Raw genomic sequence first — 22,621 nt, 5'->3', positions numbered from 1 at the left:
CGCATTTTTACGTTTAGTTACAGAAATACATCCCAATAGTTTTGATTTCATAATTAGCTCCAAGAATAGTGTTTTAATATCTTTCTTTCCAATATAACATCTGATTTTTAATCAGAACGTTTATTAGTTTCTGAACCGTTTCAGATTCACTATCCTGACATTTAAACCAAGCATGAAACATTGTGAACATTTGTCACATTCACAATGAACATCAAAAATTGTAGCAAGACCTTGTATTCCTTTTTATTTTTACTATTTTCTTTAGAATACAAAACAAGAACCAAAATAAAAATAACATACAAAACAGATTATTGAACAGGTGACATTGTAAAGTAAGTCAGGGACAGTGGTTTTTGAGAATTGGGCTGATGCTACAACTTCCATTTACCATTGAAGACCAAAACAAACGAGACAATTCAATGACCCGCATGACAGCATTTCTTATTGTCTCCAATTCAAACACACACAAGCATGATGGTTCCTACGTATTCTTTCTAAAGATGGGTGTCCTGGATTCAACTCTTCCCACTCACATTACCCTTTCAAGCACAAAAGCTGCTTCAGCCTGAGGGTGAAGTCAGCAATTTTTTCTTTAAGTTATTCATCAGATTTTGAGAACGTTACACGATTAAGTAGGAATGTCACTCAGCTGTAGTCACAAAGTCCCTTTCCTTAAGAGATGCTAACGGTAAAATACAATGCATTTACTGCATCAACGAAAGAAACAAAACAAGCTCCACTTAATTAAACACAAAGCTGTGGAAACATAACCGTTTTGTTTTTGTTTTGCATTAACACTAGTATTCTTGTTTTACACTTAAGATGTAGTGACCGGCGCGAGTCAGCTTTGGAGATTTATTACTTTTTTTACGTCCTTTGGATGTGTTCCTTTTGAAGGAGTTTGCATCTGTCACAGCAGAGTCGACTGAGCTAGCATTACTTAACATATCAACATACAGAACATGCATTCGACATCAGACGCCTCTCCAAAATAGGTGGGGATCAACTACTCCAAACTCCAATTTCACCACAAGCTAATTAAAACTCTAAAATTTGCATGACAGCCTGCAGAAAGAATTGCAAGTAGGCCCTTGGATGGCAGATAAGCGACAGGCTTGTAAGGATGCGGTGTGTAATGAAGCCTAATGCCATTAAGACATGAGGATGGACGTCTTCGACCCCTCTCCTCATTCTAATGGACCTAACATGGTTTTAGATTCACATTGTACTGGAAGAAGACAAATTGGTTGCAGATGCTGGCAGAGTTGGTCCACCGCCGCTAGCAAAAAACACTGGAGTGGAGCGTGAATGCATACCTACCACCTCACCTGCAGAGCGACACAGTGGGGAAAAAAAATGGCGGTCAGTACTTGGTGAGGACGTCAACACTGCGTCATACTCACTCTGCTTTGACTTCACCACTGAGGGGGCACATAGCTGTAGCTGTGCGTGCCGGCGGGCCGATATGTGGGCATGGTGACGGGGTGCGGGGCGAGAGTGGCGGGCGCCGGTGACGGAGTCGACAGCAAAGTTCCTGTCACGTTTAAATCAAGCTAATAAGATCCTAGCTTCGTTTTGACTGATTAAGATACTCACCAGCTGACATGGCCATAGTGGTGCCGGCCACCATGCCCATGGCAACCCCGTTGTTGCGAGGGGGAGGGATGGATGGGGCGTACATGGCGGCAGGCATCCCGTTAGGTTGGACCACCGTTGTGTGATGGATCACGTGGGGAGGTGCTGCGTACAGTGGCTGTGTGAAGTAAGTCCCTTGTTGTTGTGAAGGTATCAGTGCCTGCAACACCAAGCACAGCATTTTACTAGATAGATATTTGTGTGTTTTATGAACTACACGAGGTCACAAAGTACTACATACCTGTGCATAAGGGTTATGTTGGGGGTAGGTGCTCCTGACTGGGTATACAGCAGCTGGATAGGGGTTGGGGGAGGATGAGTATGGTGGGACTGTCCCAGTGTTGGGGGAACAGGACACTTTAAATGTAGCACCAGGGGCATAACCTGGATCACAGAATAGAAAATGATTAGATTAGATTGATCGATCGATCGATAGATACATACCGCTTGAGAAGGCTGGATTTGCTCCTTGGTAGACATTCGGAGTGTATGCTGGGGCTGCTGCTGCATAGCCGACAGGGAAGCCAGCTAGCATGACCAAAAACAAATAAAGTCACATTAAATAATTGCATAATGTCCCTTTAGTTATTATAGTTGATGCACAAACCTACCTGGATAGCCTATACCCTTAGAGTTGGTGAAGGGGACCCCTGTTGGTGCAGGGCTGTACACTGGATTCATTGTGGCCACCAAATTCTAAAAGTTAAAAAAAGACAGCATGATAATAGTGATTAGCAGTTTGAAGGAGTGCACATTTCTGCAACCAGTTGAGTGTATTTGTTTTTTTCCTCATGGGCAACGAGAAAACTGATCATGTTCAACTGTTGATAGGTCAGATGTGCCCTCTAGCGGAGGCTATGGCGCATTACACAACGGCAGAGGCGATGACGGCCGTCCGGGAATCAAAATGACTACACACTCGTTACACAGTAGTGTTAATCAAAATATGCACTTTCCGTGTCTGAGAGCACAGCGACATAAAATGCAACGTTATATCAAATACCACCAGCCCCTTCCCCTTTAAACCGAATAAACATTTTAGATCGTAATTTGTAGCAATAAACAAACCAAGGAGATTGCGATTAAAATGATAAGAAGTTGATTACAGGCGGACTGCTGGCAAATTTAATTTCTAAAATGATTCAAAGTTACACTTTGATGTACGTTATTTGCATTATTAGAAGCGCTGTTGGCTGTGCTCCCCAATGAAGTGAAGATGCTGTGGAGGAATTTTGGCAAGGTGTGCGAAGGTGAAACCCTTCGACGCTTTGTTATCATTAGCTAGCTTTAACGCGTGCGCCGAACCAGCGGTTCAACCTCAGTTATGTGCTATTCACTCAAAACTGATACTGTTCTTTTGAAGGTATGCAAATCACCGGTATGACCATGCAAAAAAAGAAAAAAAAAAATCCAACAACCTCTGGAGTGAGTGGCACAGCAGCCGGAATGAGGCACCTTACTGCCAGGCCGCAGCTGAGGAGGCAGCCAGCCGGACAGCTGTGCGCTGCACCACTGCTTGTCCCAACATGGCACACAACACAACGTGAAGCAAAATGCTCTGATCAACTGCAATAACTTACTGGTCGATGTTATTGCCGTTTGCAAATACGCTTCTTTGAATCCCCGATGGCAAATATAATGAAGCTGGCTGGTGTTTTGCTCCCAGATGCTGAACTCTTTTGAGTGCCGCGCGTCACTTCCGTATAGTGTCACGTGATTGGGAGCAATAACACCTTATGATTTATTACCATTATTTGCATACTATAAAAAGTAATCCAATAACAATGCGAAATGAGAAACTGCAAAATAAGAAACCACCTACTCAAAGGAGGTATTACAAATTTGGGATTTATTAAATTCAGTGTTTTTTGTCCTTTTTTTTCAGAAAAAACGTATACCTTATTTTAATAGCAAGGTTTGTGAAACATAGCTGCAATATGATCAATGTACTTGTGTTTTCGTTCTTGCAATAATTGACAAAAATTCAGTTTAAAAAAAGATTACATCATAACTACAACCGTCTGCGGCGAAGGTGACCGGAAGCGTTGTGACGTCTTCTGAGGTCCGAGCGGGTGATAAAATGCTTTTAAATATGGCTATGATTTAGCATCGTTTTCCCACGTACACATCAAAAACTAAGTATATTAAATCTCTAAAAACACAACTAGAAGGCTTTACATGGACAAAATTATCTGTTTATAATTGTATGAATTATTTTTTTATTTTTTCCTTCAAGGACCTTACGCATCATTTCCTGACAGCGGTCGAACTGGAATGATATCCATAATGTTGTGGGTCTAATGCACCCCAATATCTCAACAGCTAAAATGTTTAAATTAAATTAATACTTGGGGAATATTCTTTAGTGTTAGGTGATTGTTTTCACTCGTTTGCAAACGGTGGGACAATTATGTCGGGTGCGGCCGGTGGAGGCTCCTCTGGTATGGGCGCAGCAGCAGCAGGAGCTAGTTGCAGCTCCGCCGGCGTTCTCCACACTGCGGTATCCGGGGGAGGAGCAGGGGTGGCCGGTAGGCTACCTGCTCGTGTCCTGGAGCATATTTTCTCCTATTTGGACCTTGCCGATTTGACTCGATGCGCCTTAGTGTGCTGGCACTGGAGCAACATTCTGGCGGATGAAAACAGCGAGGTGTGGCGCAGCCTGGGTGCTCGAACACTCAGTGAAGAAGCCCTGCGATCTGACATCTTATGCAACCTCCCATCCTACAAGAGCAAGGTGAGGATCTCTCTTGCAAGAGGCATAAAGGGACTAACAGCAAAAATAATTTGTCCTTGTATTTGTTAGATTCTGTACCTTGCACCTCTGAGGTTAGAAATACACTTCTCACTGGCAGAAACCCCCTCTAGTGGTCAGAATAAACCTCTACAGTTTAGTGTGTTAAAAAGATTACAAATGATTTCAAAAATCTAATCTGTCTGCAGGTCAAATCCTACCAACATGCTCTGAGCTCCCACGACTGCTCTCGTAATGTGTACGTGAAGAAAAATGGATTCACCCTGCACCGCAACCCCATCGCCCAGAGCACAGATGGAGCACGGGGCAAGATTGGCTTCATGGAAGGTCGCCACGCCTGGGAGATCTGGTGGGAAGGCCCTCTGGGTACAGTGGCGGTGATTGGCATCGCCACCAAGCGGGCATCCATGCAGTGCCAAGGCTATGTGGCCCTTCTGGGAAGCGATGACCAGAGCTGGGGCTGGAACCTGGTTGACAACAACCTGCTCCACAATGGGGAGGTGAACGGGAACTTCCCACAGTGTAATAATGCACCCAAATATCAGGTAGGACCAATAACTGGGCTGTCCTTGTTCTAAAAAGCAATTTTAACTTTTTTAAATGACTGTTGCAGATTGGGGAGAGAATACGAGTGATTCTCGACATGGATGACAAGACGTTAGCCTTCGAGAGGGGGTTTGAGTTTCTGGGAGTTGCGTTTCGGGGACTACCTAAAGCCTGCCTGTTCCCTGCCGTCTCCGCAGTGTACGGCAACACCGAGGTCACGATGGTGTACTTGGGGAAGCCACTGGATGGCTAAGAGCGATGTATATGATTCCCTCCAAAAGTATTGGAACAGCAAAGACTTTGTTTTTGTTGTACACTGAAGACATTTGGGTATCCAATCAAAAAATGACTCTTCATTTTTTGATCTTAAACTGAAATGTTTGTAGTATATAACTATTTAAGACATCTCAAAAGCTCATGAATTCAACATCAGAATTTTGACTGTTAAAAAAGAATGTTTGTTAGTGGAAGATAAAGCTAACTTACCCTAGCCCTAACTTTTTTCCTGATTCAGTGCTTAAAAAGTAGCACGGATTTATTACATTACTAAATCATATTACAAAGCTTAATGTGGAATAATCCATTCCGTGTTGATTCGGATTTGTATTCATGCCACATCAAAACAATGCGACTTAATAGTTGTCGCGTATGAGAAGCACCGCATGAACGGTTATCATTTTTAAATCCACTTAATGGTGGAAAATGTGTGACGTCCAGTTTGTCCTTTTTAATGTGCTACTGTACTATTACACTATTTATTTATCTATGGTACTACTAGCTTCTGTACAGTTCAAGTAGGAGAATAAAGTCGTGAGATACGGCAACTTGAGATGCATTTCTGTCTGAACTCCTTGTCTAAATGTCTCCACATGGAACAACAAACACAAATTGCCCTTTCTATCACAAACCACATGAAACTACCATACTTTTTACACCTTTATTTTTGTTTGTAATTACAGAACCATTAATTAAAAAAAAGTTTTAAAAAAAATCAAGAAACATTTTTTTTTGTTGTCGAATCCCCCACTCGCCTTTTTTTTTTCCTGCTCAAGAAACAACACACAACTCCAACCATCCCACAACTTGACTTGCCTTAAAATAACAGCCTACTCCATTTAACTTATTCAATGCCACAGGATGGTCAGCCGCTGACAAGCCGTGACTGCACTGCGCAGTGTCAGAATGTGATGGGGCCTAACTGAAACTGCCATACCCCCCCCCCCCATGCACACACACATACATACAAACACACACAAACATCTTTCCTGATACTCCTTACTCCTGGAAAAAAAACTGCCTGCCTTTTTATCTGTGTCGGTGATGTATAAAAAAATCACATTAGGCCGGCGACTTGTTAGGTGGCGTCTGTACTGCAGTGTGCTGTCATGCGAATTAAACGTGTGCGCATGTGTGTGTATACATGTCGAGGTGTAAAAAAGAAAAAAAAAAAAAAACTAAAAGGATCATCAGCGTTTGCTGTTGTAGTAAATGCCCCCTGTGGCCGGCCTGTGGTCGCCCTGCCCCCCTCCCCCCCACACGGACAGAATGGGGTGAGTGTGCATAGCGGGAGCAGAGAGAGAGAGAGACGCTGCGGAGACAGTGGGGGGCGGCGGCGCCACCTGGGGAGGGGTCGTCAGCCTCCACTGGTCCTGAAACCTGAAACGACAAGAAGTGGTCTAATACAGAGAGAGGAGGGGTGAGAGGAAGGAGAGAAGACACACAAGGTGGAGGAGGAGGAGCGGGCTGCACCAAATAAAAACATCGTCTGCCAAAATAAAACCAAACGATGGTTGTCTTGCATTGGACAGGCATGAACGTATGGTGGGGGAGATGGCCGCGCAGGCAAGAGCCCCACCTTCAGGAAAAAAAAAATAAATCAATTAAAAAAAATGTGCATCTCTAATTTTTCCACTGCCAAGCGGGTCAGTCGCTTTCCAAAACTGCGTGGTGAAGAACACATACAACAAAAAAAGAAATCAAGGGGAGTTGATCTGGGGGGAGTCGGAGGAGATGGAGAGAAAAGCAGGAGGGAGTGGTACAGCAAACAGACTTTAAACATCAAACGGGCTAGTCAACATTTCACATTTGAACATTCTTAAAAAAAAAAAAGCAAAAAAAACCCAAAACAGTGTCATTTAATGTCGCCACCCCCCTTTTTTGTTGCCTTTTTTTTCGGTGGTGGGTGAATGGGGTGAATGGGTGGATGGTGTGGAAGCAGGATGTCACAGCCAGACCAAAGGAGACACGCCTGCAGCCTGAGATACCATCACCACCATCATCATCATCATCAAAATCAACATCATCCCCACACCCCAAGCAACGACAACAACAAAAGAAAAAACTTGCCACCATACATCTTGCACCAAAAAGGCCAGCGTATACCTTACCAGGGGGGCCGCACCAACCTCCGCACACGCACGCTCACATACAAATGCACACTGCAGTCAGTCAGTCTCTCTGTCCAGAAGGCTTTTTTTTTCTTTTTTTTCCTTTTTGTTTCTCTCTTCTGGAACTCTTCTTTTTTTTTTGTTGGGGGAAAGGGAGGGGAATTTTAAGAGTGTGTGTGTATGTGTAAGTGAGTGTGTGTGTGTGTGTTTGCGTACATGTGTAAGAAGGGAAAGGGGTTGATAGTAAAAGGGGAGGGGGTGGAGTGTTTAGTAAGGGCAATACCACGATGTTCGCCCTCGGCCCCTGGAAGAGAGAGAGAAAAAGAGGGTGAGTTTCTTTCTGGTTGGCTTGAGAAAAATGGACACCAATTTTTCTGGTGTGGTATTCAATTTGGTGTGTGTGTGTGTGCGCTCGTGGGTGGGCAGAAGGTGCTTAACAGAATGTGTGACAACGGCGTTTTTAAAAAAAAAAACTTAATAGAAGTGACATCTTAACACTGCCAGTGCAGCAATACAACAAGGGAAAAACGAAGTTAGCGTACAAAGAGGGACGAGTGTTTAAACTCGAGATAATTGTGTGTGTGTGTTTGTGTGGCTGGGTGTAAGAGGGGTCAAAGCAAAGGCGCACTCTCCCTCTTTCTCTCTCTTGAGCTTCTTTTTAAATATTGCACAACAGCCCCTAAAGACTCCCACGTTGGCCGCACTCTGATCTTCACAATCGGGAGCAAAAGTTTGGCCGGTTTTACACCCCCCGCTGTTCTTTTTGAAGCACAACATTTGGCTCATGAAGCAGGTGTGCAAAAAAAAAAAAAAAGAAAAAGAAAAGGGTGGCTGCCATTTGGGCCAGAGCTACCATTGGGGGTCACACTTTGGGGTGGGAAGACAAACAGACGCCACAAAACACAGCACACGCACACGTCACAGCATGACCTGCCAAGAAACTCACACAAGACAAAACGCCAACAGGGGGCGCCACTCCAAGGCACCCACCCACACAACACACAGACAGACACCAGTGGACTGATGTTGAGATCAGGCTGCAGTAATGAACCTTTGTCTCTGGGAGTGCACACCAAATGATGCATAAAGACAGATAACAAAAAATAAGCTAGCTTGATACCAGTAGAGGGGGGAAAAAGGATTCTATTTCAGTCCAAATTCAAAAAAAGTCAACACTTGACCGCCGTCCGCAACACAACTGCTGAATGGTTGCCCCCGGGCTGGGAGCAGAAAGCAGGAACATGCTCACAAGCTAATACGAATCAATGACTTTTCCGGAGCTTTGCATCATTCTGATCCAAATAGGAATACAATATGGTACGTACAATTTATTTTGTATTTACAGGATGGCCATGCTGTGCAATGAACCCAACTGATGAGACATGACAGTTCCAAAAGTCTGCAAATGAGTTCATGTTGCCTAGCTAAAATAAATGGGTAGCATTTAAAAAAAACAAAACTATGAGCCCAAAGCGCACACGTAAGTCACGAGAGCAATAAGCTGTCATCTAGTCCAACACAATGAGTGTCTATTTATTCAGGTTGCTGACAAGCTACAAGTTGAATCGATCCCTTGACTTTCTATCTCAAGGTGTTGTGATGCATGACATGAGTGCAACAGGTGAAGATGACGTTCATGCGGGTTGCCGTGTCCTCCTCAGGCGTCCACTGACCTGAAGGCCCGCCCTCTGCCTCTGGGGGGTGTGTAGCCGCTGTAGTAGCGAGCGCGCGATGAGAAGTTTCCTCCCCTTGATCGGAACCGAGCCCGGGAAAAGCCGCGATCTGTGGTGCTGATGCCGGGTCTGTTTGTTCTCTTTGCGCCCACCTGGAAGAAAAAAAAAAAGACATCCCAACGTTTTAACATCAACTTGACATCTTAAGCATCTCAAAAATGTGCCGTTCCAAACATGACCTTTATCTGTCTTCCTCTAAACAGAGACTCATCCAGAGCCATCGCCGTCCTTACAGACTCTTTGTCGGCAAACTCGATGTACGCAAATCTTGGAAAGAAAGGCAGAACGGAGTTATGGAAAATATTGGACCATCGAGCAATCCATTTGAACTTTTTACCCTTTGGGATGCCCCGTGTATTTGTCACACAAGATGGTGACTCTATTTACTGAACCACAGCCGTGGAAGTGTGCCTCAAGCTCCTCCGCTGTGGCGCCGTAGTCCACCTAAAGTCAAAGCAAGCACTGAAGATCTTGTCCATGTACGCCACATTGACGAAAAAGCTACTCACGTTTCCGACATATATCGATCGGCCATCTGCTTCCATTTTTTCCTCAAATGACATGATGACTGGGCCGACTACAAAAGGCGGGACAACAAAAGAATCCAAATGGTCAAATTTAGGTGACCATACATTGTAATGTAATCCGAGCTGTTGAGTTATCTGTACAGTTCCATACATTGCTTCAATCTACGCATCAAAACATCTCGAGGGCCCGCTCAAATAAATAGAAAACATACCTGGTGGTGGGCTTAGATTCATTTGTTTCTCCACCTCGTTCTGCAGCTCCTTCAGTTTCTCTGCCTCTTCCTCCATCTCTCTCACACGGGCTTTGATAGCCTCCAGCTCCTGAAGAAGATACACAAATGATCAGTAATGGCTTTGTGTACATATTATAGTAACAGTCGCCACACCGACGAGAGTAAGAAACTATTTCATCCGACCTGCCGTGCATTTGAAAAATTAAATCCTGAGTAACATTAACTCTGTAAATAATAAGTCATACTGTTTCAAAAATAACACATTTTATTCCTATTTTCCTTCATTCAAGAGTCACTCCTGTACTATTTTAATGCTAAGAGGTCACAAACAGTCATGATAGGATGGCAGTTTATACAGAATAATTGGTACATGCACAATTTTGGGCACATGTGTTGTTTTCAAGTTCTCACACCTGCTGTATAACTTAAAAAAAATGGGCTTGGAACACACAGACGGGCAGTGTCCCTCGTGTGACTGTGGACCATCGTGGAGAGTGGTGCATTGCAGTGGGAGTCATTCCAATTTCATTCAAGGCAATGCCTTCACACACGCACAAACAGCGAAACCAGCACATAAAACAAAAAGCAATGATCCACACAGCGCTCATTGTAAACGCAAGTGCACACAATGAATGACTTGTGGCTGGCCGGAATCAGGACCCATTGAATTGATAGATGTTGGCGCAAGCCTGGAAAGAAACAAGGAGTGCATGAAGGCATGCTGGCAGACACGCCTTAAAGACCAACGTGGAAGATCCACGCGAGTTGAAGATGTGGATCGTTCCGGCTCCTGCTAAACACGACAGGTCGTTCAAAAGGGCCACCCGGAGCGTCTGCCATCGCCACCCTTGCGATCTCGTGTAGATTTGGGTGGCAGGCACGCCACTCACGATCGTCTGTGATCCATCGAACCGCGTCATACATTCCATTAAAACATGGCGCGTTTGATCTTTCTGCCGGCTATCGAGCACGGTTCTGGTCTAGCTGTATTGTGTTACGGTGACCAGTGTAAGCTAGCATTAGCCGGTTGCCGCTAGATGATTTTCACGCCCCGATATCGGTGCTTGAAATGCCATAGCGAGGAAAGCCGTGAAGTTACAAAGGCATCACACACACAATAAACGTGCCATTACCGTCGAAGAGGGCGGCTTTGCAATCAAGTAGACTGACGCGACGGTGCACAGGGGCTGCGGTGTGTCCTACCCTCGCCCCCGACTTAGCTCAAACATCCCACTGTTGCGTCTTTGCGGCGATTTGTATTCAGAGCCTCGGTCTCGCCGCCTGGTGCAGAAACTAGCGCCCGTCTTGCGCCAAGATGGCTGCCGATATCGCGCATGTCACCACCCAATTCTACTGCACTGCGCGAACCATAATGGCGGTTAAAACCGAGCTGGCTGTAATAGCCACGCACACGGCATGTGACACGAATCTTTGTGAGGAATTAATTAGGTTCCATAAGCACGCTAAACGTTATCATAGAGTGCTTTGCAAGTGGCTAGGATATCGCCATTAACGAGCGTGACTTCACGTCGGCATGCAACGACTGAAACAATGCCCTTCACTTACCGGGTCTTCGATGGCCGCTTCTCCTTCCTCTAACCCCGGCTCCTCGTCGCCTACGCCCGGGTCTTCCAGCTCGGGGTGTCCAGGGTCAGAGTCTAGTAGCGATTCCTCCGCCAGCCCATTGCCGAACTCCGCCATCGCCCTGTACCGTGTAACGATGCGCCTCGTGGCCAAACCAACGTAGCAGGCCCCAACTCACGCACGAGTGGGGGGGTGAGGGGGGCGGTCAAGGGAGGGGGTTGGGGGGAGTAAAGGCGGAATACGGCCGAGTAAAGTTAAAAGAATAAATAAAAAGCGACCAACGATTCAGCCCCCGTTTGAATAGCGTGCAAACGTAAAAGAAACAGTTTTCTGAACCCCAACCTCCAGGTAATCGCCGGAATTCCCGTAGAGAGCCGAGTTAAATGAACTAACTATGGAGGGGGGGTAAGAACACGAGCGAAGACATGAGATCGGCGGCGGCCACTTTTCAGAAATGGAGGCCGGAGGCGGAGCAAAGTGTCACTGCGGACGTACGCGACAACCCCATTTGGTATTGGGCGAATAGGGCCAGCCTCTTTTTTCCTCAGCGCATTTCTATTGGTTCACATAGGAGCTTGTTCCGGGTGCCAATTCAAATACGTCGTTTTAATTGGATTAGAATGCCAATACAACAGTAACGATTAGTGATGTGCATTTCAGTTCTTTTAAGTGAACTGAATCTTTAGAATCGAAGAGTTCTTGATTACTTAACTTTATTATAGTATTTTATTTTTAATCATAGCAAGTGACAACAACAATTAGATTGAATTTGTGCAACTTTGCAAGGAGGAATGGGCAACTATGACCCAATCGAGGTGTGCAAGGTGACTTTTAAAAAGCCTGTTATTAAAACGGTCTCTTGAAATTCCCTTTTTTTTCAACTCATGCGTACCTAATTTTCTCAAAAGTGCTGGGAACTGAGAGCACTCCGATGCTACAGTAATGAGATGTTCGAATTGTTGAAAGGAAAACAATATTAAAGTTTGAAACTCAATACCTGCTGCGTCAATGACCCTTGGCAAGAACGCGTTTGGTTTTATTGTGAATTGAGCTTTCTCTCTTACCGTAGGCACGCCATTTCAATGTAAAGCAAGTTCCACCGGTGACTACTAACTATTTTGAGTGAGTATTACAACCAATTTTAAACTCTCTATTTTCCATTTACATGTAAATATTCAGGAGCATCATTACGAGACGAACTCCTCGAGTTTGTTTGCTGCTAGCTAGCTATCGTAGAACAATATCAACAAAGGTAGCTTGGCAGTGACTCCGCCCACAACTGCCACTCGGCTGTCAATCAAACGTTAATCAAGGGAAAACCTGCATGTTGTTTTGTTTGTTTTCCACGTAAAAGCTGATGTCCAAACTCCACGTCGGCTGCTGGTCGTCTATCTGAACATCTAGACTCCAACATATTTTTGAAAGGTACTGCATGTTGCATTTCCTTCTTTTTTATAAGGAGTATTATCCCTTTGTTGACTAGAGAAGATCATCAACAAGTCTAATGAGACGTAATATTATTTTGTAAAGATAATTAATCTGTGCTTTGAGTTATTTGACGGTTTTCAGGTGAATTGGGTGGTGGGTAACAGCAGATGGGCCATTAAGCAATAAGTGGGGTGGGTGCAGTACAACATGTTTCCCGCAGAGGGCGCCAATGCTCTAAATTGAGTATTCTATTACAGTTTCGGTCCTTTGATAATTTGATGTTAAATAGTGTTAAAAATAGGTGTGTATCATTAAATCTGCCAAGGAAATAGTTAAACAAAAAGAAAATCTGGCGCAAACTGAGTCTTTTCATTTTTTTTTTACTTTTTTAAAATTAAGATATTATTAAAGTTGAGAATGAAGAGTTAAGAGTTTGTGTTCTTTGTAAGCAAACTTTATTTCTTTTGCAGAGTAAACATTCAATCGCAAAACAGTTAGAAGTCGGATGGTAGTCTGCTTGGTGCCAAGTGGTCAGCCGGTGGGACGAGTGGTGAAGTGGTCGGCTGGTGGGAAGAGTAGTGAAGTGGTCAGCCGGTGGGATGAGTGGTGAGGAGTCTGTGCTCTGGTTCTCAGCAAGCAGGTACTTTATAGTGACCCTTGACACAAAAAGAACAATCATTCAAATTTTGGAACATGGTGGCTGAAATGAAATGTACTTTCCTTCTCTTACCAGCAGAGGGCTCTTCAGACAGCAAGGAGGTACGCCTGCCAAGAAGAGGTCGACTTGAGGCTTTTGGCAGGTAGAAGTGTCACCTGCAGCAACCACAGGGGGCCTGCAAATCCAAGTCCAGAAAGTGAATAGCCTGCTACAGTTTGGCTTGAGCCTCAGGTGACCGGCAGGTGAACGAGCGCACCTATGGCAGGTTTTCACTTTCTGGACCAGGATTTGCCACTTCTGTCTGTAAAGACCTTCAGCATGGTTTTGGAGATTTACTTGGCCCAGCAGGTCTTAGTGGCACTCTTACTGGAAGCTGCACTGCATTAAGACAAAGAAAATGCAGGTTAGTGTTCTTAACATGCCACATTTGCCAAGTTTAGTCACCTGTCAGCATGTTGGACAGGAAGATCATGATTCCTTGTTTCCTGACTGCCTGGACCAGCACCACCTGAAACGACAAACTGGTCAAGCACTTTGATTTGTTAAATTTGTCATTGTAATATGTTCAAACCTGGAGCTTTTACTTCAATCCATGCAGCAGGGAAGAATGAGGTGGTCCTTTGGCACCACCTAGTGGACAAAAAGGGAAGAGAATGCAGACGCTGAAATAAATTGGTCAAACAATTGTTCATGTATGAATGTGTGCAGGTTTCACCAAAGAAGAATGCAGGCTGGAGCAGCTCTGAATTTCTCTCCAACCGCAGTTCATTGGCCTGAAAGACAAGGGAACGTTTTAACCCATAGTGTTACATTTTCAGTCATACAAAGGTTTACGTGTGAATCCACATTATTCGAACAAAGTAGGTTACTTGAGGCTCATTTTGAAGAGTCGCACCTGTAGAGAGATATTAGACAATTTGATTTGATTGATTCTGTTGTGAATTTATGCAAACGTTTTGTCTTACCTTGAGCAAAACTGCGTTTGGTGCAATTTAAAGTCGGAGAAGTTGACTGGCAACGCTCGAGCAAGCTTTTTAGCTTGCATGGTGGCAAGCATGTCCAAAGTGCAAGTTGACGCTGAAAGAGAGCAAAAGCAGTTAGTTTTAAAAGGCTAAGAAATAGTGAAGACTCACCTTAGAAACTGCCGGTGGGGCAGCTCGACGTGACGCTGTCAGAAGTGAGCAAGAGAAAGATTGTCGCGTTTGTGACGTCTTGTATAGTATTATTGTGATGACGTCATTAACAAGCAAAAGGAAAAAAAAAAGTTGATGCGGAAGCGAGAGGAAAATTGATGCATGTTCTTATGGTCCAGTGGTTAAAGATTTTGCCTTGAGTTCAGGAGAACCGAGTTCGAATCTCTTTGTGTAATATATGAATATTATACAGAGTGGGATTCTCTGCCTTGTATTCTGGAGAACCGAGTTCGAGTCTTGCACGTTAGTCGGTATAATTTCCAAATGTTACACGGAGCGGGACTCGAACCCACCTCTCCTGTACTGCAGACCAATATTATTCCATTCGCCCATCTTGGCGAAGGAAGCTCGACCATATTTAGGGCGGTCATTCAATGCACTTGAAAGAACGTTGCCCTTCAAGCAATTGCATTAAGAAATAAACAAATGCAATTCTCGTTCTTATTTATTTATTAATTAATTAATTTTTATTGGTGTCCATTTTCAAGTGTACCTAATAACAGGCCACTGGCAGTGTACCTAATGGAGTGTCCGTGTGCTTCCCTCGTTAAGTGCAGGTGCGTGAAAACTTTTAGCTCTTTTTGAACGTGAAAGAAGCTAAAACTTTTCACGCAGGTGCGCTTAACGAGGGTAACTTGGAAAACATATTGGAACGCGGCCCCGAGGGCCAGAGCTTGACACCTGTGACCTTTGACCATATTTCCCTAATAAAGTGGCCTGTTATTAGGTACACTTGAAAATGGCGGTGTACCTAATGGAGTGTCCGTGTGATTCCCTCGTTAAGTGCAGGTGCGTGAAAACTTTTAGCTCTTTTTGAACGTGAAATGAGCTAAAACTTTTCACGCAGGTGCGCTTAACGAGGGTCACTTGGAAAACATATTGGAACGCGGTCCCTCGAGGACTGGAGGTCGACACCCCTGGTTTAAGTGAAAAGTGCCACACCTGCCCTCACCCCCACTTTCTGATTGGCTGGCTGATCTGTGACATCACTCGGACACTCCATTAGGTACACCACATGTGAGTGAATGGGTTAGGCTTAGGGTTGAGTGTGAATGAGTGAGTGGGTTCATGCAATAATGCTTTCACAGAATAAAAACAGGCAATGAGAAAATAAATGAATATCTAGGGACAAAGAGATTTTTAATCACTTTTTCATTTATTGTTTAATTGTCACATCACTAATTAACAGGTAGTCACAATGAACACTTTATTCTCAAACCAAAAAAAAGAAAGAAAGAGAAAAAGCGACACAAAAACAAGGAGATTCTGTCAATGACAAAGTACGTCCACTGAACATATCCTATTGTTTTGTCAGCATGCTCTGCAGGTTTACGACAGCGATTAAGGAGCTATTAGGTTTACACTTGCTTACTATGAGCGCCGGGGTGGAAGATGAAGCTCCACAGCACTTATTCGCTAAGATGACACAGCAGCCTTTGTTACAAAAGCCAAACCTACACAGCAATAGTCTGTTTGAAACAATGAACAATTTCAAGTTGCAAATCTAATGTTATCCTTTAAACCCAACCAGGTTGTTGCGCAATAGGGATGGGCTTTTTTGTAGGTGTGCTAGTTTTAGAAAAACATCAAACCTCAACCTTTTTTTTTTTTCAGGTTATAACTGCACAAAAAGAAATGTAAACTAAACATTGGTTGCTAAAGGGTTAATTAAACTACAAAATAAATGAGACTCAGCAATACTTAATGAATAACAGATGCCCATCCCTATTGTTATTTTCGTGGTCTACATTTGTTTTGAGAATATTTTCAACCATGAGAGCACACCATCTGTGAGGCTACAGGAACACAATGATAAATTAAAAAAAAAAAAAAAAAGTTCAATATGTCTAAGACATTGTTTCACTTCAAGGGCCCCTTTCAAATGAAAAAGGCTAACATTTGACAACAGTTATTTTCGGCAGATAACTCGTTAAATGATAATGATAAAGCATCCTTCCCGTTTTGAAACCAAGCTAAGAGTTGACCGCTAAACCCCTGCTGTTGGTGTTGTTCGTTTCTTTTTTATCTGAGAGAGCATCAGCAATAAAATACCTATATACATCTGTGTGCAGTCTCAAAGGAGCAAGAAGCAAAAACAAACATTCATCAAAATAAACAAAAAAAAAAAAAAAAAGGGGTACAGGCAAGGCTATAACATGGCAAAAAAAAGCAAAATTCTCACAAATTATTCAAATTAAATGAAGCTGCTTTAAAACATCCTGATGCGTGTGTATTTGTTTACAATTACTGATCAATATTTGTGCATATCATCATGAAAAAAACATATTGATAATGATATTGTTGGATTATGTTTTGGTTTGCTATTAGATTATATTTCCAAGGTTTAAGGTGCAATGTTTGTGTTTGTGCATTAAAGCGACAATTTCAAAAACAATTCTGGAGTGTTTAAAAGTGGATTCAATTCACCTTTGGTACAGAATTTTCAGATTTTTGTTATCAAATTGTAGAACTGAAAAGAATGAATCTGTACAGTTTGTAAATTCCCTTTAAAATTCCAATGACATTTCTTGTGGAAAATGTGTATTTTGACTAGAATGAAACAATTCAACTGAAATTAAAACAAATAAAAAATTTGGTAATGCCTCTCAAGTTGCACAAAACCAGCGCCAATCCAAATATTTTTTGTAGTTTTGTTGCTTTTACTCTTTTTTTTTTTGTAATGGCAGAATAAAAACATGACAACCGGAAACTGAACTTCTACGCGTTCCCATTTGTAGCAAAAAAAACCTCCCATTTGAGCAAACATTAGGTACTTAACATGATCAACAGTGGTTAACTTCACAATTAAAATAATGAAAATGCTACTTAAGCATGAAACAAACATTTTGCACAAAACAAATCAATCTGAACAAATTACCGCTGGATTGTGTTGTATTCTTAACAGTTATACTTTCCCACTGTTTGATCAACTTGCCATCTGTCTTTGAAAAAAGCATTTTAGAGGTTCTTCTACCCCTAAGTGGCCAAAAAAAAAAAAAACCCAAAGCAGATTAAACACTTAACATGACAGAATATTGTTCGAATGCTATTCTTAAAACTGCAGATAATAAGTATTCTTACTCAAGTCATGGCGCCACTTGTTGTAAATCTCCTGTATTAGCTCGATTTAATCCTGGAAGCAAAAATGTAAAACCAAAATGATTTGAAACGAATTCCCTTTCCTGTCACTCACTTTTGGGATTAAAAAAAAAAAAAAAAAGCTTCCGAATCATATGATCCATTTAGTCCTGGTTTCAAATTAAATTAGACGCCGCTATTTCTGCCAGTTTGGACAAGCGGTTACTTCCGAGACGACTGAATAGTCATGGAAGAGGCACATCTTCTTACAAGCACTTTCCTTATCTCCCTCTGGATTGCATTAATAAATCCCCTCCAACTACTGTGACCCTAAAATACATTGAGAAACCACACACACAAGCGTCTTGCTATTTGACCACATTACTTGGCTCACTTTCCTCTTAACATCTTTTACAATAAATCTCCAACTTCATTATGTGCCTTAATTTCTCCCATAGATTTTTACCATTTAATTCTTTAGCGCCATCTAGTGGTATCTTTATTTTAGACAAAAGGCAAATTCTTTTTTGGGCGGTGGGAAAAAAAAAAGAAAAACTTACGTGAGTGCACTCTCAAAAAAAAAGTTGTCCCAGGACTTTCTGAAAATAAATGTCAAGAAATGGCAAATAACAAATAAATTAGAAAGGTAAGAGGTAATCAATGCGAATATAAAGGACCCCATTAAACTACTTTTTAGGGTTGCCACTCAAAACACTATCACAAAGAGTTAAACAGCCTAAATGTTTTTTATTTTTTCCGTGTGTGTATATGTCATCCCGTTTATGTTGCTAAGCTAGACTGAAATGGTGAGGAAATGAATGAACCATTGTTACACTTAAGCGGAGATATGAGAGCGTATTGAGGGACTGAGGAGGATATGTAAAGTTGGGGAGGGGGAAGTCTGGTTGGCAAACTAATTAAAAAACAAAACAAAATAAAAATACCCCCCTGGCGCAAACGCCATATTGGACACTGTAAGGATGTAGCTTGTGGCGTGCACTACAGGAGCAACCACGTTGGTTTGGGGGGTGCGGTGTTGGGGGGTTCTCTTGTCATCAGGAGGAGCAGTTGGTGATGTCGGCGCCGTGGTCCGTGCGAGAGCGAGCCACCTCGCGGAAGTTGAGCTTAAAAGACTCAATCTGCGGCAGAAATGTTAGAAAAAGAAAGGAGGATGAGGCGCGAGGGGGACAGAAAGGGGCGGGACCATGAGATGAGGAGGGCAGAGGGACAGCAGAATTAAATGCCTGCAAGATAAGAAGTCAAAAGATATTGGCGTGATCAGCTATGCGAGACTGCCACCAGGAGCTCAGAACAAAGTGCACCCTAAAACAGCCACCATTTTCTTTTTGCCCCTCAAACCACCATTAGCTCGAAATTACCCTAGATGTCGGACTTACTTGTCTCTGGGATGTGGGAAACCAAAGCCTGGGCTTCCTGGAGACCCTCACAAGGAGCCACATCCTTCAGCCCATTCTCATGGGCAGCAGGGCTCCCCACCTGCCCAGACTCGGGGCCAAGGGTTCCTGTCCCGACACCCTCACCTGCCTCCTGGGGTCCCTCAGCCTAGAAGCACAAAAAAAGTGATCCGAGCTTGAAGCATTACATCATATCACGAGGTTGTTAGAAAAACACAGTATAAAACAAAAATAGAATTCAAAAGATGTCCCAAAATAACCACAAATGTCTATTATTAGCTGTTCATAAAATGACCACACTTACTTTGACGCTTCCTCCACCAGGTGAATTGCTCACATTGTCCAATGAACCCACTTTGGACTGAGCTTTTTCCCGAAAGTTGATTTTGTGCGACTCAATCTTCACGTCGCCACCTCCTGCAGCACAAATACGGTTTATTCCAGAATAATGGTGGACCAAACATTTTGTTCAGTCAACAAATTTTTAATTGGCTATTTCCGGGCAAAACAAAGATTTCCAATCTCACCGGGCTTATGCTTGATGTTGTCCTTTGAGCCACACTTTGACGTCACCTTACTTAAATCGACCTTCTTGTTGAGAATCTGCACCTGTCACGTATCATAGAGGACATTTTATTTCATTTCATGCAATTAGAGATTGAATCCAACATCCGATTATAAGGTACACTGAATTAGGATGAACAGAAATAAGAGACAGTTGGAGAAGATCATTTCAAGCAGCAAGATGGGGGACAACACGGCTTGTTTGGCGTTAATGAGATCACGACAGCAGGATAGCGTGGGGCGATGTAGGAATAATTTAGAGAAGCGAGTGGAAGGCTCACAATTATTTTTAGACCTCACTCTTGACTTCTCAAGAGCCGTACTTTGTGGAAAGGCTTCAAAGTTGCCGGTGGTCGACGCTATCATCTTATGTTGACACTAAAGTACAACAAGCTCCCTTATCCATCGATTGCCCTCCACTGATATTTTCAGGCTACTTACATTCCCTCCACCAGGAACATGCTTCATATTGTCCTTGGAGCCCAAGCGTGCGCCGACGTGACTGAAGTCCAATTTTTGCGAGACTATCTGAACCTAAACCGGAGCCGGCACAGCAGCGGACGGGTGGACAGGAGAGCAGCGGCGGGAGGTGATTAGAGAAGAAAACACAAGAAAGGAAAGAGGGGAAGGGAAAAGAAATGTAAAAAAATAAAAGAGGTCATAGGTTTGGCTAGCTAGGAAAAAGGCAGACAGATGCAGAAAAGTTCCCTTGGGAAAAATCGATCACATGACCTCTTGTCGACATCTGCATTAAATATAAAACAGTATTGAAATTGTGAGTTGATGACACACTCTTGTCTAGCTCGTCAAATAAATCAACAGAAAGCAAATAACAGCCAAAGAAAGAAAATGCAAACAATACAGAATGAGCAGATGAGGGAGGAAAAGAAGATGGCGGGTGGGGGAGGATGGCGAAGGAACTCACTTTGACCTGGCTTTTTTCTTTGGAGGCGGGGACCCTGCCCTTAGAGGCAGCTGACACCTGGGGAGACAGGCCCACCCCGGGGGTCAACCACATACAGGAAGAGGAGGTGGTGGACGAGGACCAACAGCGGATTTAATGGAGCTCATTGCCGCAATTAGTTATTTTAAAAAAAATTGGATTGAATCAGGAGCCAAAAAATCTTGATCAAGCCATCATGACTACTGTGTCAAGAGATCTGATGAAAACATGATGGATTTTTTTTTTTTAGTGCATCACCTTGTGGGAACGATGAGAAATCTGATCTTCATGAATAATGCTAAGCTTGGAAAACAGGTAAGAGAGGAGCACATGGGGGTTGAGCGGGGGATTCAGCAGTCAAAAGAAGCAAATTAAAAAAAAAAAAAAATGGGAGGGAGGACTTTTTTTGGTTGTTGGTAATTCATAAAAAAAATCATAAAATCATTAAAAAAAAATCTGACTGGTAATTCCTTTAAAATAATACAATTAACTGATGATTTGTAATTTGCACTTAACCTACCTTCCCACCCCCCGGCTGGTGTTTTATGTTGTCCGTAGAGCCGATCTTTGAGCGGACATTGTGGATATCGGGGGCGGGAGCAGTTCCGGGGCGAGCCGTGGTCCTTGTGGTGCTTGTGGTGGTTATCGCAGAGGAAGTGGTCCTGGGAGCGCGAGGGACCAGGGGTTTTTTCTCGGTGCCGGCGGCGGAGGATGGTGCGGACGTTTTGGGGGCTGCGGTGCGGGCGCGGGCGGTGGTCGTAGTGGAAGTGGAGCTACGCATTGTGGTGGTGCTGCTCCTGGGTTTGGTGGAGTCTGCTATAAAAGTGAGAAAAGCAAGAGAATTCCAATTTAATTTAAAAACAGATAATTCTGAATAAAACAGATATTAATAGTAGAAACGTTCAGGTCTATTTTTCCCCCTCTCACGTGTGTACTCTTTTTTTTTTAGCCATTACACGAATATCAAGCAGGGAATGCGGAGGCAGTTTTGCATTTGCATGAATTATAATATATTCATTCACATCTATTTTGGAGCACAGCAGTTTTTTTTTTCAAATGCCGAGATACGCAGAGCACAATCTCTCCCGGGAGCCGCGTGCACATTTCCAGCTTTGACTAAGATGGGTTAAATGGAGGAAATCCTTTCCTTGCTTCCACCTTAGTGTTTTTTTTTTTTTTTTTTTTGCCTGACTCTAAGTACCACGGCAGATTAAACAGCCCCCAGGCTGCATCAGCAGGAACTGTGAACTGCTGTCAACGGCAGCGGGACAGTAATCCTTAGCCTGCAGTGCCGAAGGTTTTTAACTTGGCAATAAACTCTTTCACCCTGTTCTCTAAGCCATCCAGCATTGTCACTGGCGGGGCGTGCTCGTGTCACACTCTCGGCAGCTAGAATGTAAACTCATCTGTCGGCAGGATGAGGAGAAGCTTTGAGAGATGGGAGAGACCAACTCGAAGTAATGCAAGGAGCAAAAAAAAAAAAAAAAAAAAGCAGAAAGTGCACAGTCACTCTTTCTGGAAGTAGGAACTATTATCAGCTTTTTAAAAGCAAAATAATTTTAGTCACTGTTATATTGCTGATTTTGAGGTGATCAATTTGATGTTTTTGTTATATTATATACAGTAAGAATTTTTTTTTTCTTCAAATGTGTACCTGTAGAAGTCCTGAGAGTGCTGGGCTTCTTCTCCCCACTCGGTTGGCCGTCTGTCTTGGAGGCTTGGAACAGAAAATTCATAATTGAGGAAAAGAGATTCATGTAAAATTGCCCAATATAAAAGAGCAATACTAATTTGCAATTTACTGCACCAGATTTGCTAACCTCAATTATGGGAAAATATTAGAAAACAATGAAAAGTCAATCACTGCTTTTAAGACTGTTTTCAAAATTATAAGCATTTCAGAATTCAAATCTATAAACTGTCTTGCACTTATCCAGGTTGGTCG

At 43.1% G+C, this 22,621-nt stretch overlaps 4 protein-coding genes and 2 long non-coding RNA genes across 23 annotated transcripts in view; 2 read left to right on the top strand and 4 right to left on the bottom strand.

Moving 5' to 3' along the window:
- Positions 1–227: 227 nt before the first annotated feature.
- fam168b (family with sequence similarity 168 member B) lies at positions 228–3,356 on the bottom strand. Of its 2 annotated transcripts, none has more exons than XM_088364125.1 (7): positions 3,216–3,356; positions 2,247–2,331; positions 2,080–2,163; positions 1,877–2,019; positions 1,597–1,795; positions 1,404–1,534; positions 228–1,328 (listed from the first exon to the last, which is right to left on the bottom strand). In XM_088364125.1, the coding sequence occupies exons 2-6, from the start codon at positions 2,314–2,316 to the stop codon at positions 1,416–1,418; spliced, it is 615 nt and encodes a 204-aa protein (XP_088220251.1). In that variant the 5' UTR covers positions 2,317–2,331; positions 3,216–3,356; the 3' UTR covers positions 228–1,328; positions 1,404–1,415. The 2 variants fall into 2 exon arrangements, with proteins under 2 accessions (XP_088220251.1, XP_088220253.1); XM_088364127.1 differs by lacking the exon at positions 3,216–3,356 and adding an exon at positions 3,054–3,197.
- A 515-nt stretch (positions 3,357–3,871) lies between these two features.
- fbxo45 (F-box protein 45) lies at positions 3,872–5,768 on the top strand. Its single transcript, XM_088363794.1, has 3 exons — positions 3,872–4,369; positions 4,576–4,932; positions 5,001–5,768. Exons 1-3 carry the CDS (start codon positions 4,046–4,048, stop codon positions 5,184–5,186), a joined length of 867 nt encoding a protein of 288 aa, XP_088219920.1. The 5' UTR covers positions 3,872–4,045; the 3' UTR covers positions 5,187–5,768.
- Positions 5,769–5,856: 88 nt separating this feature from the next.
- On the bottom strand, positions 5,857–11,883 carry pabpn1 (poly(A) binding protein, nuclear 1). Of its 3 annotated transcripts, none has more exons than XM_088363795.1 (7): positions 11,380–11,883; positions 9,793–9,901; positions 9,563–9,630; positions 9,391–9,497; positions 9,233–9,320; positions 8,994–9,145; positions 5,857–6,589 (listed from the first exon to the last, which is right to left on the bottom strand). In XM_088363795.1, exons 1-7 carry the CDS (start codon positions 11,512–11,514, stop codon positions 6,400–6,402), a joined length of 849 nt encoding a protein of 282 aa, XP_088219921.1. In that variant the 5' UTR covers positions 11,515–11,883; the 3' UTR covers positions 5,857–6,399. The 3 variants fall into 3 exon arrangements, with proteins under 3 accessions (XP_088219921.1, XP_088219923.1, XP_088219922.1); XM_088363797.1 differs by lacking the exon at positions 11,380–11,883 and adding an exon at positions 10,947–11,113; XM_088363796.1 differs by lacking the exon at positions 5,857–6,589 and adding an exon at positions 6,884–7,624 and having other exon boundaries at positions 11,380–11,879.
- A 262-nt stretch (positions 11,884–12,145) lies between these two features.
- LOC148380812 (uncharacterized) lies at positions 12,146–16,344 on the top strand. 3 transcript variants are annotated; one of them, XR_015854679.1, is made up of 5 exons: positions 12,146–12,221; positions 12,467–12,481; positions 12,577–12,822; positions 13,296–13,465; positions 13,562–16,344. It is a non-coding gene; the product is annotated as an uncharacterized LOC148380812 (long non-coding RNA). The 3 variants fall into 3 exon arrangements; XR_015854680.1 differs by having other exon boundaries at positions 12,172–12,221; positions 12,467–12,519; positions 12,752–12,822; positions 13,559–16,344; XR_015854678.1 differs by having other exon boundaries at positions 12,179–12,221; positions 12,467–12,519; positions 12,752–12,822.
- On the bottom strand, positions 13,258–14,781 carry LOC148380813 (uncharacterized). Of its 6 annotated transcripts, XR_015854676.1 has the most exons (8): positions 14,617–14,781; positions 14,449–14,560; positions 14,353–14,378; positions 14,055–14,256; positions 13,928–13,991; positions 13,740–13,861; positions 13,556–13,658; positions 13,258–13,481 (listed from the first exon to the last, which is right to left on the bottom strand). It is a non-coding gene; the product is annotated as an uncharacterized LOC148380813 (long non-coding RNA). The 6 variants fall into 6 exon arrangements; XR_015854677.1 differs by having other exon boundaries at positions 14,055–14,113; positions 14,199–14,560; XR_015854675.1 differs by having other exon boundaries at positions 14,353–14,560.
- LOC148380811 (uncharacterized) overlaps positions 15,814–22,621 on the bottom strand; it is a 34,437-nt gene continuing 27,629 nt past the window's right edge. For 4 of the 8 annotated variants that reach the window (XM_088363779.1, XM_088363787.1, XM_088363784.1 and 1 more), the window contains 7 exons: positions 22,331–22,393; positions 21,197–21,492; positions 20,175–20,267; positions 19,697–19,778; positions 19,474–19,586; positions 19,152–19,317; positions 15,814–18,998 (listed from right to left, as the gene is read on the bottom strand). In XM_088363779.1, coding sequence (XP_088219905.1) covers positions 18,991–18,998; positions 19,152–19,317; positions 19,474–19,586; positions 19,697–19,778; positions 20,175–20,267; positions 21,197–21,492; positions 22,331–22,393 — 821 coding nt within the window. In that variant the 3' untranslated portion in view covers positions 15,814–18,990. Of the gene's footprint in view, positions 18,999–19,151; positions 19,318–19,473; positions 19,587–19,696; positions 19,779–20,174; positions 20,268–20,658; positions 20,716–21,196; positions 21,493–22,330; positions 22,394–22,621 lie in introns of all 8 variants that reach the window. The other 4 variants (XM_088363783.1, XM_088363780.1, XM_088363781.1 and 1 more) reach the window with 4 other exon arrangements.

The sequence above is a fragment of the Syngnathus floridae genome, chromosome 20 (genome assembly GCF_059516105.1).
Source record: "Syngnathus floridae isolate MCC-2025c chromosome 20, RoL_Sflo_1.0, whole genome shotgun sequence".
NCBI lineage: Eukaryota > Metazoa > Chordata > Actinopteri > Syngnathiformes > Syngnathidae > Syngnathus > Syngnathus floridae.
Note: the sequence above shows the minus strand (reverse complement) of the source record. Positions and strands in the feature narration are given on the sequence as shown.